The following is a 13340-nucleotide window of genomic DNA, read 5'->3' as shown; positions in this document are numbered from 1 at the left end:
ATTCGTTCAAGTTCAATTGTTTCCTGTACAAGTACAACTGTGTCATATTAACAACCTAAGGATATACCCATGTATCGTCGCTCCCATTCCTGTAAAAATTTATCGTAATCTAAAGCTTACTCGAGCCATTTGCCTTGATGAAGCCATTGCCCACCCTCAAGACTTGGACAGCCTGCTGCACCATCTCCTTCACAATATCACCAGCAGGCTTGATTTCCTTTATAGCAGCCGACACATCACCCATCAAGAAAGGCATATCAACATCCTTCTCATTCTCCAAATCATCCATCATCGGCACAACCCCCTTATCCGTCAAGGCCTTGATATCAGCCGGTCGACTCTCCCACTCCTTGATGTAATCATTCGGCAGCATCCGCAACGGCCGTCCAGAAACAACCAGTGTCCGCTGCGATTCACCAAACTTCGCACCAACAACAGCCTCTTTATGCAGCCGACTCGCACCACTCTCCACCGAAGCCACAAACCGCGTCCCAACCCATACACCCGATGCGCCCAACATTAGCGATGCAGCCAAACTGCGCCCATCATTCACACCCCCGGCAGCAACAACTTGCGCCGGCAACCCAGTCAGCGGACTCTTATACTTTTTCGCCACATCAACAACAGCAGGGATCAGAACCGAGAACGGAATCTCCCCAGTATGTCCACCCCCCTCACCACCCTGCGCACATACAATATCTACGCCCCGCTGGAACGCCTTCTCTGCATGCTTGGGCGCCCCCACCATATTCATAACAAGAAGGCCAGCCTCATGGAGCCGCTTGATAGTCTTCTCAGGCGGCACGCCGACAGCAGAGACGAATAGCTTCGCGCCGTGCGAGATGGCAACTTCGACTAGCTCGTCTAGCTGGCCGTGTGTGTAGTCGTGGTTTGTAGCTCTGGCTCCGTTGCCGACTTGGGGAAGTGCTAGGTCTACTCCGAAGGGTAGTGAGGGGTCCTTGAGGAGCGCTTTGAGCTCCGTCAGCATCTCGGATAGCTGTTGTGGTGTGTAGCCCAGACCGCCGACTGTGCCGAGGCCACCTGCGTTTGAGACTGCGGCGGCCAGCTCGGCGCCAGAAGCGCGGGCCATACCCGCCAGGAGGACTGGGTGTTGGATATTGAGGAGGGTGCAGAGGGGTGTGTGGAGAGACATGTTGGTGGTCGGGGTTCCAAGGTGGAGCTTTGTGGAAGGTTTGCGGTAGATGGAACGTGTAATTTTATATCGCAGATTTGGTGAATGGCTTTTGGGGTCAAGGAATGCTTAGAGCATTGAAGAGCTTCGCGACCTGGTATCTATACTTGCGCTGGTTGAAGAATGCGGGGAAGCTCAGTGCCGGACCGAGGCATCATCGCTCGGTCTCCTTATGAATGTCGCATACTTTTATACATCGACTCTACCTGTAGTGATTGGCCGACTCCATGGCGTTTTCTTTGGCGCTAGTTTCCATGAGAGAATTCGTTGACTCGCCTTGTTTCCTTCCATATAGCCGAATTGTTTTTCACCACATGCGATTGATTCTTGTCCGTGCGCGCGGGCGCATCCATTGCCTAGGTATCGCCTGGTGAGGTCACTTGTGGCATTTCTCTGGCGCCTAGCTTAATTCGAACGATCTTTATTGTATTTCCCATTTTGCACAAAATTACTCTCGACGGTACAATTATAGATTCCCTTGGGTGTTTCGAATGTTTTGGGGTGTCGATCTCGATGGGCACAAAATATATACAACACCAAACCCTTCGAGATTTACCTCAATACTGCCAATGTATGTGTAAAGGAAATATTTGAAAAGCTTGAGAACGTTTAAAATAGATACAACACAAGAAGAGATCTATTCAGTCTCTGGAGAGGACCTCGGGAGAAAGAATATTTGAACATTTTAGAGCGCTATGGGAAGAGGCAGTTGGCAACTGGGCGTATCCCATATGTACATTCATGGCGTATTGAAAGTTGATATATTGATAAACTTGAACTTGAACTTCCATCCTACCAGTCACAAGAATCGTCCAATTTTCTATACACAAGCCGTGAAGGCTGGAAATTGCCGACTTGAAGATCCTATCTAAGGAGGTCGTCCCAAAGCGGGAATGTAATTTAGACGCGCCTCGCGTGGGGCTTCGCGTCGAACAGTTGCCTCGCTCCGCAACTTCCACCCAACCCTACCACTGCTCCAGGATCGCCAGATCCGTTCTGAACAATGGCCCCGGAAGAAGAATTTGGCTTCTTGCGGCCTTCCTGGTATGTAAATGCCGTGCAGCCTACGCGGTCGCCGTGCGAGCAGCCCGCGCCCTTTCCCTGGTGATCAAGCTCAAGCTGATGATTGAGCTCTTCTGTTTTAATCAGCAACGAGGAATATGAACCGGCCTACCGAACACCCTCGTCATACAATCCCCTTCACACCTTCCGGCTGCCTATGGGCAACGATCGACACTACCAGCAGCAATATGATGACATGTACTTCTTGCGCCTCGCTAAACTGAAGCCGGCTGTCGAACAAGTTGCTGCGGCGGCATGGGATGGATTCAGCGTAAGGCTTCCTGCAGTTGGACCTTCCTGAAGCTTGAGTTTATCTGACTGGGATGTGATTTAGATTGCGGGCGAGAATGCGCGGCGCGTGGACCGAGTACTGGATGTGCGACAGGGTGAGCTTTGCTGGGTAGCCGGCACGATCTATATGGATATGCCCTTGAAGCCCAACATTTTGGACGACTTGACTAAAGAGGTTGGTATCTTCCCATTGATTGACTTGAGCTTCCTCTAACTCTCGCCAGAACTTCACGTCCGCTCCTCCTCCGCGCCGCACGTATACCGATCCTTCGAACCCATCTGCTACCGTAATCATGATGGAGGATGAATCAGGCCGTCTCCGCCTGACTGGTGCAATGCTCACATCCGTACAGCTGGCCACGGGTGCTATCATCGCGGCTTTGGGAACCGAGAATTCGGATGGTGAATTCGAGGTGCTCGACATTAAAGTTCCGGATTTGCCCCCGCAGCCTCAACGGTGGGAGAGAGATGGAGCAGATAGGAAACAAAATGGAACGGACGCGGGTTCAAAGGAAGGCGGCAAAATTGCATTCGTCAGTGGACTAGGCATCACCGGGACATCGAGCGATACACTCGCATTGGAACTGCTCACAGATTATCTTTTGGGATACACTGGCTTCTCAGAAAACGAAGAAAACAGCCCGTCTGTGAATGCGTCAAAGATCACTCGTCTCATCATCGCCGGCAACTCTCTCGGAGCCAGCATCACCACAGAGGCAGTGTCGGCGGGCTCTGACGCGGCTGCTAAGAAGAAGCTTGTACCAAAAAAATACGGCTACGATGCCTCTGCATACAATGCATCTCCAATCACAACACTCGACAATTTCCTCGCGGAGATTCTCCCCAGCATTCCCGTGACACTCATGCCGGGTGATAAAGACCCAGCAAACTTCTCTCTTCCCCAGCAGGGCATTCACCGCGCCATGTTCCCGCAATCTCGCGCGTACTGTGCGCCTCCTGCATCCGGGGACGATAAGCAAGAACCAGGCTGGTTTGACAGCGTCACTAATCCATGGGAGGGCGACGTGGAAGGGTGGCGTGTGTGGGGATGCAGTGGCCAAAATGTCGACGACGTGCTCAGGTACCTGGATTTCCCTATTGAAGACAGCAGTCTTGATACAGAAAGAGAGGACTCCGAGGCTCGGCTACAGATCATGGACGCCATGTTGCGATGGCGGTGCGGCGTCCCCACCGCCCCTGATACAATCTGTATGTATCATTCAGCTCTTCCCCCGAAGAATCTTACCCGCTAACAGTATATCTAGGGTCATACCCATTCCAATCCGTCGACCCATTCGTTCTCGAATCTTGCCCGCACATCTTCTTCGCTGGCAACCAACCCAGCTTCAAGACCACTACGATCGAGAGCAAAATTCCCCTCCGCCTTGACGGGGGTGACACCGAGATGTCCGATATCCCCGGTAGTACGGTGGCTCGTGTACGTATGCTTTCCATTCCCAAGTTTAAGGAAACTGGAGAATTGGTTCTTGTCGACACCGAGACTCTGGATGTTGAGGTGATTCGATTTGGTACTTTTGCGGGACAGGAAGAGAAAAAGTGAAGGGTTGATAAAATAGCATTTCAGCACTAGTGACTTAATGACATGAAATTAGACTAAATCCTTGTGCTAGTTCTAAGGTTGTAGAGGGCTTAATACGTTGAATGTATAGCAGCAGGTAGATTCGGCCGTTGCCAAGCCCCACAGTTCAGCAAAATCGGCGGCGGGACGGCGACCTCGTACAATTGTACATTCTCGACGAGACACAAGACAGATAGAACAGCCTTGAAGATACTTTCGCTCATAGGCAATTGCACAAGCCGCGCTGTGTACACTCCCAGGAACATCAAGTTCCTGTTCCGGGCCCTCGTCACTATGCTTCTCAACGCCGAGACCGGTACGCATCCCCCAACCCCACTCCCGCGTCTATACACCCTGTTTTTGGACCAATAAATACATACAAATGTCTAAATTATACTGAAATCATTTACCTTAACTAGCCCTTTCAACTTCAAAAGTCCTCCTAGTCCCCTACTCAACATGGCACGTCCCACGCTACCACGAATGGATGCAAGACGAGGTAAGCTCTCCACCAAGAATAATCCAAAATTATCCCCAATCCCATGATTTAACCTCGATACAGGAAATCCAAGAAGCAACGGCCTCGGAACCCCTCTCCATAGAAGAAGAATACTCCATGCAACGCAGCTGGCGCCTCGACGCAGACAAACTAACCTTTATCGCCTGCCAACCCATCTCCACAGCCAACTTCAATGCTGAAAGCGACTCGCCCTCAAACATGATCGGAGACATTAACCTATTCCTTCGCATCGACGACGGCGCAGATGGTCTATCGCCACCTGAAATCGTCGGCGAGATCGAGCTTATGATCGCTGAGAAAAATAACCAGCGTCGGGGGTTTGGAAAGGCTGCGCTGCTGGCGTTTATGAAGTATATTGCTGAGCGACAAGGGTTAATTTGTGGGGAGTTTCTGGGAAGTCTTGACGAGGAGATGAAGGGGAAGTTGGAGGGTAGGGGGGAGAAGTTTGCCTGTTTGAGTGTTAAGATTGGGAAGGAGAATGAGCGCAGTCTTAAATTGTTTGAGGGGCTTCGGTTTGTGAAGGTTGAAGAGGAACCGAATTTCTTTGGGGAGTTTGAGTTGCGGAGGATGGATTTGGGAGTTGAGGGGGCTATGAAAGAGGCAGGAATTGAGGGATATAAGGAGGTTGTGTATGAGCGGAAGGAATAGATAAGATATCGTGGAGGAGTTTGATGGTTATGGTAGAGATGGAGTGCATTGCCCTTGAGGCAATTCATCCCGCGCTAGACTAACGTTACAGAGATATACGCCTTTTCCAAAAAAACACAGGTCAGAATTGGATTGCAACCTCAAATACAATTGACAGCCAGTATCAACCTTCATACTATGCTAACAGCTTAGCTACTGAACAAAGCCGGACCGGGCATAACGTAGTTCGAAATGGTAGTATAGATGTTCACCAGAATGCCCGCATCGGTATCAGTATACAGCTTCTCACCCAGCGTGCCCTCAGGAACATCACTCCCATCACCAGTAATTTTGAGATTCAAACATTGAGGATAATTCTGCGCTCCATCCTTCGTACCAGCCGAATGCAACGCAATGATCTCATGTCTCATAACATAGTTGCCTGCTGCAATAGAATCCGGGATCGTCACCGTCCACCGGTTCCCAGCAGCGATCAACTTATCTGTGGCCCAGGTCCCAGGAACACTCGAGTCTTCCACAAGACCGACAGCGTCGATCTTAAAGAACTCAAGCTTGGTCTTGTCGACTGTGCTGCAGTCGCCATCGCAAGAGGCCAGGTAAGTGATGACGGGTCCGTGGTGGGAGTCTGGCCAGGTCGTCCATTGCATGTCGATGTCAGACCCAGCGGAGACGGTTGCGGAGAGGGCGGCGTTGACGCCGTTGCGGTGACAGATGATGTTGGGAGATTGGTATTCGGTACCGTCTTCGAAGCCGAGGTCTGTGGCTGTTGTGGCCCAGCCGACACTTTTGGGTGGGTTGGATTGGTACGCGTATTCGTTGACAAGGTAGCCGGTGTAACTGGAGTTACGGTCAGTATGGTGATGGGCTGGCGAAATGGAGAAGGGCTTACTTCTGGCCGTTGGCGACGATGCTTGAGACATAGCCGTGGCCTGCAACCATTGAGGCTGAGGCTAGGAGAGTGGAAAGTGTTGCAACTTTGGAGAAAGACATTTTAGTTGATTGGATCAGTCTGTAGAGTCTGCTCATACTCGATATCTGCGAAATCTAGCTGCCCTTTATAACTTTCTCATGGCATCTAGATGAAGTGTGGATTATAATGCATCTCCTATTCCCTTTGCCAAGCTCCGCTCTGTTACTGGGATAGTCTCAAGGAGATTATCCAGACCCTTGCAGGCGTCAAGTTGAAATTCCTAGAGTTTCACCCTTTTGGAGCTGTGGGTCTATGGTCCACATCCAGTAGTTCTGTGGGCACGTCCCTGAATGGGATCCGGTACATAGAGAAATGTGGGAAGGACCCTGATAATCGTCCCATGATCTCGACTATAGCTATTCAGAGACAGGCACCGTGCGAGCATGAGTAATGAATACAACAGGGAATAGTAACATCCAGTGATCAATTTCGGGGCATCGGGCCGACAGTATATACTTGCTAATAACATCCTTGCAAAGCCGGATAAATGAGACGATGCTATGAAAGATGCGACGTGCCAAGCACTGCGGGGCGGGAGCTAGTTCACATTTCCCGTGGCATGAAGAGAAGTGATCGCCACGACTAGTTTAAGGAACTTGATGATTCGGGACATTTTGAAGTTTCATTCAGCGTGATCACTCGAAGCTGAAGTGTCGAGGTAATTAGGTTTGGCAGGATCCGGCAGTCATCCGATTTAGACAAAATTGAACTTCAATGACTGTATTTCAGGTCAATGTCAATAGTATTCAACTGTTTTCCAGGCTCGGCATTTGGAAACGAGACAATGGTCGTTTCAGTCTCGCTCTTTCAACATTGAATGATCTGCGTCTGTTGTTAGTAGATCCATGGATGTCTTACTTCTTGGTATCTTGTGGAGTAGTTGTGAATTTGACAGCTCTCATTAGCTAACTCCGCCTGCGTCTTAAATCCTGCTTTTTGTACAGATTGCGTGTTTGAGACTGCTTTAAGCTGCTTGGTGTCAGCATGAGATTAATTTTCAGCTTCCGTACATTCTATCAAACTAAAAGCATGAGCAATTCTTGCAGGGGAAAGAAACCCCGCTCCAACCATATTCCGATCCGACACATCTCCGGCGATTTTCCTCTTTCGGAAAATCCCGAAGTCAGGATACCGATTCGGCCCTCGAGGAGACCGAACCAGCGAATCTCGCTCGTCTCTTCAGAGCGAGTGCCGAGGAAATGACTTCGTAGATTCATAAAATCTTCCTTGCCGGCTGAAGGTAGCTTATCGTATTCCTGATCTTGGCCTTTCGACATGGGGGACCAAACCGCGCCGATTCTGATATGCGGCGCTGGGATTTCCGGCCTCGCCCTAGCGCAAGCTTTATCAAAGCGGGGAATTCCATTTCGCGTCTTTGAACGGGACCCGACTCTCAATTTTCGTGCCCAGGGCTACCGGGTCCGAATCAATGGTGATGGCATTGCGGCGCTGAGTGAAGCCCTTTCCCCGGAGCTTTACTCGCTTCTGGTTTCCCGTTGCGCTTACTGCTCTACCGGCATTAGGCCGAACACGCATTTGAACGCTCTAAATGGCCAAGATGTCGAAATGAAAATTGGACCTCCACCTACTGGCGAAATTCAACCCCTCAATGCCGACCGCAATGTGCTCAGACACGTTCTGATCCATGGTCTTGAGGATAACGTCCAATTCGGGAAGGAGTTCTCCTCATATACCATGACCGACAGAGGTGTCAAAGTGTGTTTCTCGGATGGCTCTGAGCAGGAAGGCTGTTTACTTATCGGAGCAGATGGTACATTCTCCCGGATCAGAAAACAGTTCCTGCCTGAGTTCCAGCTCTTTGATACGGAAGCAAGATGGATATACGGAAAAACCACAATCACAAGAGCTTTCCTTGATCAGTTTCAGGAGAGAGCTCTTAATGGTATGACTCTTGTACAGGATCGCTCGGGGCTGATCCCTTTGAGCCTGCTGTTGGAGCCAATGCGTTTCAAGCGTGACGAGCTAAATGAGAATGTTCCCGAGGACTACGTTTACTGGGTCCTCGTCTCGCGAAAAGACAACTTCGAAGTTTCAGACGACGACTTATTGAAGCTTTCAGCCAAGGAGGTAGCCAATCTGGCTAAAGAAATGACAGCAAATTGGGATCCGTCCTTTCACGCTTTATTCGCATTTCAAGATACAAGCCGAACATCTCTTTTGCGGATTGCGACTGTGAAGCCTGATATACTTTTGTGGGAGGCATCAAGCCGCGTCACTCTGATCGGTGATGCAATTCATGCCATGTCGCCCACCTCTGCTGCTGGGGCTACAACGGCCCTTAGGGATGCCGCATTTTTGGCGCGAACCTTGAGTGAGGGTGGAATCAATACTGCCAGCATTCATAAGTATGAGGAAGCCATGAGAAAATATGCTGGCGAAGTGATCAGATGGAGTGCCATCGGAGGAAAATGGCTTTTTGGAATGCAATCGTTTGACGAATTGTCCCCTCTTGCGATGTGAGCAGCATTTTTCGCTTCCTGTCATTCACAGCGATGCTCAGCCATCAATCCTAAAGGTTGAAACATATTTATTAAACAACTCCTCTCTTGCACTACTCATTTCAATTTATCAGTACAGTAGAGAAGAGTGAAATTGCTGGCCCGGATGCCCTTTACTGTAGCTCTAGGCAAATCTTATGCAGTCCACTTGGACAGTTTCAGATAAAACCTTGATGAGAAAATAGCAGAGGCTGAGTCTGGGGAGTTAACGTGCACGGAGCGACAGGGAGATAGCAGCTATAGTATTTTTAATGAAACTGTCGAGTTTAAAATAGCTCTGTGGCTCCTAAAAGACCGGCTATATTGTAATTCAGACCAACCAGGGAGTACTGCGTCGTAATCCATCGGCTCATTACCCTGAGGATCTCTCAATGGATCCTGACATTTCAATAAACACAGATTCAATGGGAAAAGTCGAGTACTAGCCAATGCACCGAATCCTCAGGTCGACTTGGGAGTGATATCCAGTGTATAGCAGTTTCATGTAAATTACCCAGAAGAAGGTCCTATCCCCGTCATGTAAAATACAGCTTTTATTCTAGACACTGGGCTTAGCGTGTTTTAAATTAGGGTTTGGGAGTTAGAGTCCAAGAGTTTGAAGGTAAATCTGATTTTGAATATTACTGTATCTTCCCAGAATCTCTGCGTAGTGTAGTGGGTATTCCGCGATTATGTATTCTTCAGCTGTGAGGGTAGTAAATTGAGTCTCAAGATATGATGACGGGATCGGGCGATTGGTATATCTATCCACCTCCCAGGATCCTGCCTTGTTGACGCGTCTGAGTTGGCGCAGAGCGCAGAAATCTTGATGGGCTATTTTTCCGTTATTGTCTCCCATGGACAGGCCGCTGAGGATCATGTCATAAGTCATATCGAGGATATCGGTTGGTAGGAGGTCAAACAATCCTAATGATCATGATTCATCCTCATCAGTTGGTATACAGGGATGCTCAGGTAATGAAGCTGGAGAAGTATTTGCATCAGTGGTCAAAGCCATTGAGTCGCTGGAGCTATCGCTCCAAAGGTCTTGGAAATTGATTTGGAAAGACATAACTATTTCAAGCCTTGGAACTTTTACTAATAATAGTAAGCTTGGACTGGAAGGGCATCGGGTCTTCTTTTCTAGAGGGGACCGAAAGATTTCAAGAAGGGAGCTCTCCATGCCTTTGTTGACTTGATCATTGTTAACAAGGTCAATGGTTGTATCAGAAGAGCCCGAAACCGGGTATGAGTTTCATCACAAATTCGAACGTTGCGAGTCTATGAAGAAAATCCGAATAGGTCTGTAAGAATCCCTCGAATGATCTACAATAAGCATTCCCTGGTAGTTTGGATAACTGAGGCCATATCATACTTCAATCTTTGAAGAATGAGATTATCCGAGACATGTCTCATGAGCCTTGTCTACTGGAAGCTTCTCGCAACAAACCTTTGACAGGTGTAACGAGTGGGTCGAACTCCAATACGGAGAACTACAATTGGAAGGAAACAGAGTAGTATGCCGGGAAATGATTTTGGGTCCCATAATGAATAGGGTAAAGGAACCTCATAGAGGATACCAGTAAGAATGTTTCAACTGTTTTTTTCATTGTAGACAGGAAGCCCCGACAAAGACATTCCTCGAGTGCGTGATGAAAATGCGAGTCGTCTGACCGGGATATGGCGGTAGACGCGAAGACAGCCCGTCCCCGTGTCGGCTCGCAGAGAGATCATGTCCATGTATCCCTCCAACAGTTGGTCCTCATCGACCAATCGCGTCGCACTCCGATCCGTTCATTCCATTATCGAATTTACAGGGACTTCTTGGTACCCTTGGAGACGTCAACGACCTTGAGGGCTGTTCGATTATTGTTAGTTTTCGTTCGGGGCATTCAATGTCGCATGCTGGAATCCTCCAGGCTCCCATAGTCGAACCCGGAGAATCGCAGCGCATGTCTTGACGTACAAGGGGGAAGGCTCTGCTTGAGCTTGTCGGCCTTGGCGGAGTCGGTCAGGGCCAGGGTGTAAACGAAGCGCTCGCAGCGGACCTTGAACTTGATCTGCTGGGACTTGCGGTTGCGCTTGATCCGGGCGGCTAAAGGCGTGTTAGTCCACCAATTCTCAATTCTCGGTCGTAAAACTGGTCACGTACACGAGGCGTCCTTGCGGCGGCAGATCTCAATGAACTGCTTGATATCGGAGATTTCGCGAGGCATGGTGACGGTATTGAGGCGATAAGGTGACAGTGAAGGAAAGCTCGACGAGGAAGGAAGTTGTGTGGATCGGATTAGGGTTTCTGCTCCGGAAAGCCCTGGCGGTCACGTGGATCTGGGTCTGGCTCTGCGATGAATGGTTGCGGGGGTGGAACACCTCTCTTCTTCAATCGTTGCAGCGAAGGGAGTGAAGTTGTAAAAAGAATTGCCAGCCGGTGCTGGTCTTCGCTCAAATGATGACCGCCATCATCGTTCATTGAAATTGTACGCTGGCCACCGCTGACCCGCTTCGTGTCGCCCCTGCATTACTGGCGCTGGGCCTGATATTCGAGGTTTCATCCTATGTTCCGAGCTCTCCAGTCTTCTCAGATCATGGAGGCTGAGGGTTGAGGGGCTTCAAGTGGCGACGTGCATCCGAATTCGAAATTATATCCAAAAGGCTACCCTGGAGGACTATTAGAGGTGTCCGCGACAGTACGAGTACCACGCCCTCGGATTACGGCACTTCCAACTCCAATGCCGGACGTAAAGGAAACCAGGTAAAGGACGGTTTGCAGTGCCGCATGATCCAATCCATTGAACGCCCGGCGTTTAAGGAGAGGCTGTATATATAACAATGCTGTAGGTACAGAACGTAGCCAATAATAGTCAAAAGAGGATCAGAAAGAGTAGCAAGAAGAGCCAAGGAAGGGTGTGTTATTTATAGAAATCTCCATGATCCTCCCCAAAGTCTAAGCTACGCCTCTGTAAGGAGTTGGAAGATACAATTTTAAGTCAATTTGCAAGGCAGCCACGGAGTGGCGTCGGTGGCGGTGCACGTCGGGTCATCCAAAGCTACCTGTCTTGATCGCGTTCTGAGAACTGTCATCTATTTTCTCAAGCTCAAGACAACTATTTAAGCTGAAATTTATCTAAATTCTCCTCCATACATATCCCTTTATCGCAAGTCAGGATGCCTACCCCGCTCGATCGAGCTTTGAACTCTAAGGTAACCCATACTCTACTTACGACCACGCGTTCAAAGGACTGACTGGATCTAGAACCTCTTCCTCGGTATAGATTGAATTCAATTCTCGCTCAATAATCCAAAGACTTGTCTAATAAGATTCCAAATGCAGGTTTTGCGGGGATGGTCACAGCAGTAGCTGCCTATTCAATCTGGGGCACCGATGTGTTTCCCGCCGAGTCCGACCCCACCGGAAGTAAGTCATCTTCACAGTGAGGACGAGATGAGAGCTAACTAGAATAGACCCTGAGGACTGGACATCCGACGAAATGAGACGATGGCTTCAGGCGGTATGTGCAATCAAATCCTCAGTATTTTTCCATCTCCCGCTGACAATTCCACAGCGAGGGCTCATGCCAAATGAGAATGCGACGCGGGACGAGTTGCTGGAGCGAGTCAAAGCAAATCTGCGCATTCCGCGCAAGTCGGTCCCAGCAGCGTGATCACCATGATCGGGTGGGTGTGTCTCCATCATCCGAAAGGCACAGTGATAATCAATCTTCCAAGTTTGCTTCCAACTTTTTGTATGCGCCGTATTCTGCGTCGAATTGCAGTCTTTTTTCTTGTCCAAGATCCATAATTATACATGACATAATTCCACACCTGTCTTTTCCAAAAAAAAAAAACAGGACGAAGGGGATCAAATCAGACCACCAGCCGGAAGTTTTGGCTCTGGATGAGCCAACCCTTGCGACGGCCGCCGCGCTCTGTAGAAGGGTTCGGCACCAGGACAAAAGTTTCACTGAAGCCGCGGTGCGGCTGATCGCGGCCCTCACCGTATCGCACGTAACCGCTCACAATGACGAGAATCGACATGTCTTTGACGGTCATCTCGGAAGGCGGCTTGACGCCGTTGGCCGTAATGGTGGGATAGGCAGGATTGATGACCTGGCAGTCAAAAGACTGCGCTTCGTAGTGAGCAGCTGGCATCAAGTCGATAAAAATCTTCTGCACCGCGGCGCCGCTTTCGATCTGGTTGCCGTTCAACAGGATCGAAGTCGGAGTGGTCGAGTAGAAGGATGCGATGGCGTCGCGGTTCTTTCCGAGGGCTGGATAGAAGGAATTCACGAGCTCGGTGGCGGCTTTAATCGGGAATGAGTTAGCATTGCCAACAGACAGGAGATTCCATGTAGCTTGGCGACATACCATCCGTAGACACTTTGGTCAGAGTATCGCTTGAGGCGGTCATTTCGATAGTGAAGAGCCGTGCGTAAGGTTAAAAGGAGTGTGAGCGCGATGGCCGCTTAATTAAACGCGGTAGTTGACGAGGTAGGGATAAGCCCCAGGTGTAAGTTGAGCTTGGATATGCGACTCAAGGCAGTGAGGTGAATGAGGTGATCGATCCGGAGAGAAAAAGAGAA

General features: G+C 49.5%; 8 protein-coding genes across 8 annotated transcripts; 4 read left to right on the top strand and 4 right to left on the bottom strand.

The window, feature by feature from the left end:
- Positions 1-109: 109 nt before the first annotated feature.
- On the bottom strand, positions 110-1153 carry N7443_005833 (NAD(P)H-dependent flavin oxidoreductase; the record flags this gene model as incomplete). Its single annotated transcript, XM_056885889.1, has 1 exon — positions 110-1153. One exon carries the CDS (start codon positions 1151-1153, stop codon positions 110-112), a length of 1044 nt encoding a protein of 347 aa, XP_056741337.1.
- A 1042-nt stretch (positions 1154-2195) lies between these two features.
- Positions 2196-4106, top strand: N7443_005832 (DNA-directed DNA polymerase delta subunit POL31; the record flags this gene model as incomplete). The annotated part of the gene is made up of 5 exons (XM_056885888.1): positions 2196-2236; positions 2342-2525; positions 2589-2720; positions 2770-3754; positions 3811-4106. The coding sequence occupies 5 exons, from the start codon at positions 2196-2198 to the stop codon at positions 4104-4106; spliced, it is 1638 nt and encodes a 545-aa protein (XP_056741336.1).
- A 634-nt stretch (positions 4107-4740) lies between these two features.
- Positions 4741-5292, top strand: N7443_005831 (uncharacterized protein; the record flags this gene model as incomplete). The annotated part of the gene is made up of 1 exon (XM_056885887.1): positions 4741-5292. The coding sequence occupies one exon, from the start codon at positions 4741-4743 to the stop codon at positions 5290-5292; it is 552 nt and encodes a 183-aa protein (XP_056741335.1).
- Positions 5293-5480: 188 nt separating this feature from the next.
- Positions 5481-6282, bottom strand: N7443_005830 (AA9 family lytic polysaccharide monooxygenase; the record flags this gene model as incomplete). Its single annotated transcript, XM_056885886.1, has 2 exons — positions 5481-6129; positions 6182-6282. The coding sequence occupies 2 exons, from the start codon at positions 6280-6282 to the stop codon at positions 5481-5483; spliced, it is 750 nt and encodes a 249-aa protein (XP_056741334.1).
- Positions 6283-7537: 1255 nt separating this feature from the next.
- Positions 7538-8743, top strand: N7443_005829 (FAD-dependent oxidoreductase; the record flags this gene model as incomplete). Its single annotated transcript, XM_056885885.1, has 1 exon — positions 7538-8743. The coding sequence occupies one exon, from the start codon at positions 7538-7540 to the stop codon at positions 8741-8743; it is 1206 nt and encodes a 401-aa protein (XP_056741333.1).
- Positions 8744-10571: 1828 nt separating this feature from the next.
- N7443_005828 (60S ribosomal protein eL38) lies at positions 10572-10976 on the bottom strand (the record flags this gene model as incomplete). The annotated part of the gene is made up of 3 exons (XM_056885884.1): positions 10572-10618; positions 10727-10855; positions 10913-10976. 3 exons carry the CDS (start codon positions 10974-10976, stop codon positions 10572-10574), a joined length of 240 nt encoding a protein of 79 aa, XP_056741332.1.
- Positions 10977-11925: 949 nt separating this feature from the next.
- N7443_005827 (Ish1 domain-containing protein) lies at positions 11926-12422 on the top strand (the record flags this gene model as incomplete). Its single annotated transcript, XM_056885883.1, has 5 exons — positions 11926-11961; positions 12014-12026; positions 12092-12175; positions 12223-12269; positions 12324-12422. The coding sequence occupies 5 exons, from the start codon at positions 11926-11928 to the stop codon at positions 12420-12422; spliced, it is 279 nt and encodes a 92-aa protein (XP_056741331.1).
- A 202-nt stretch (positions 12423-12624) lies between these two features.
- Positions 12625-13168, bottom strand: N7443_005826 (putative nuclear transport factor 2 domain protein; the record flags this gene model as incomplete). The annotated part of the gene is made up of 2 exons (XM_056885882.1): positions 12625-13061; positions 13126-13168. The coding sequence occupies 2 exons, from the start codon at positions 13166-13168 to the stop codon at positions 12625-12627; spliced, it is 480 nt and encodes a 159-aa protein (XP_056741330.1).
- Positions 13169-13340: the final 172 nt, after the last annotated feature.

The sequence above is a fragment of the Penicillium atrosanguineum genome (genome assembly GCF_028827265.1).
Source record: "Penicillium atrosanguineum strain IBT 20685 chromosome Unknown utg000004l_segment0_segment0, whole genome shotgun sequence".
Taxonomy (NCBI): domain Eukaryota; kingdom Fungi; phylum Ascomycota; class Eurotiomycetes; order Eurotiales; family Aspergillaceae; genus Penicillium; species Penicillium atrosanguineum.
The sequence above is the reverse complement of the archived record's forward strand: the minus strand, read 5'-3'. Positions and strand labels throughout refer to the sequence as shown.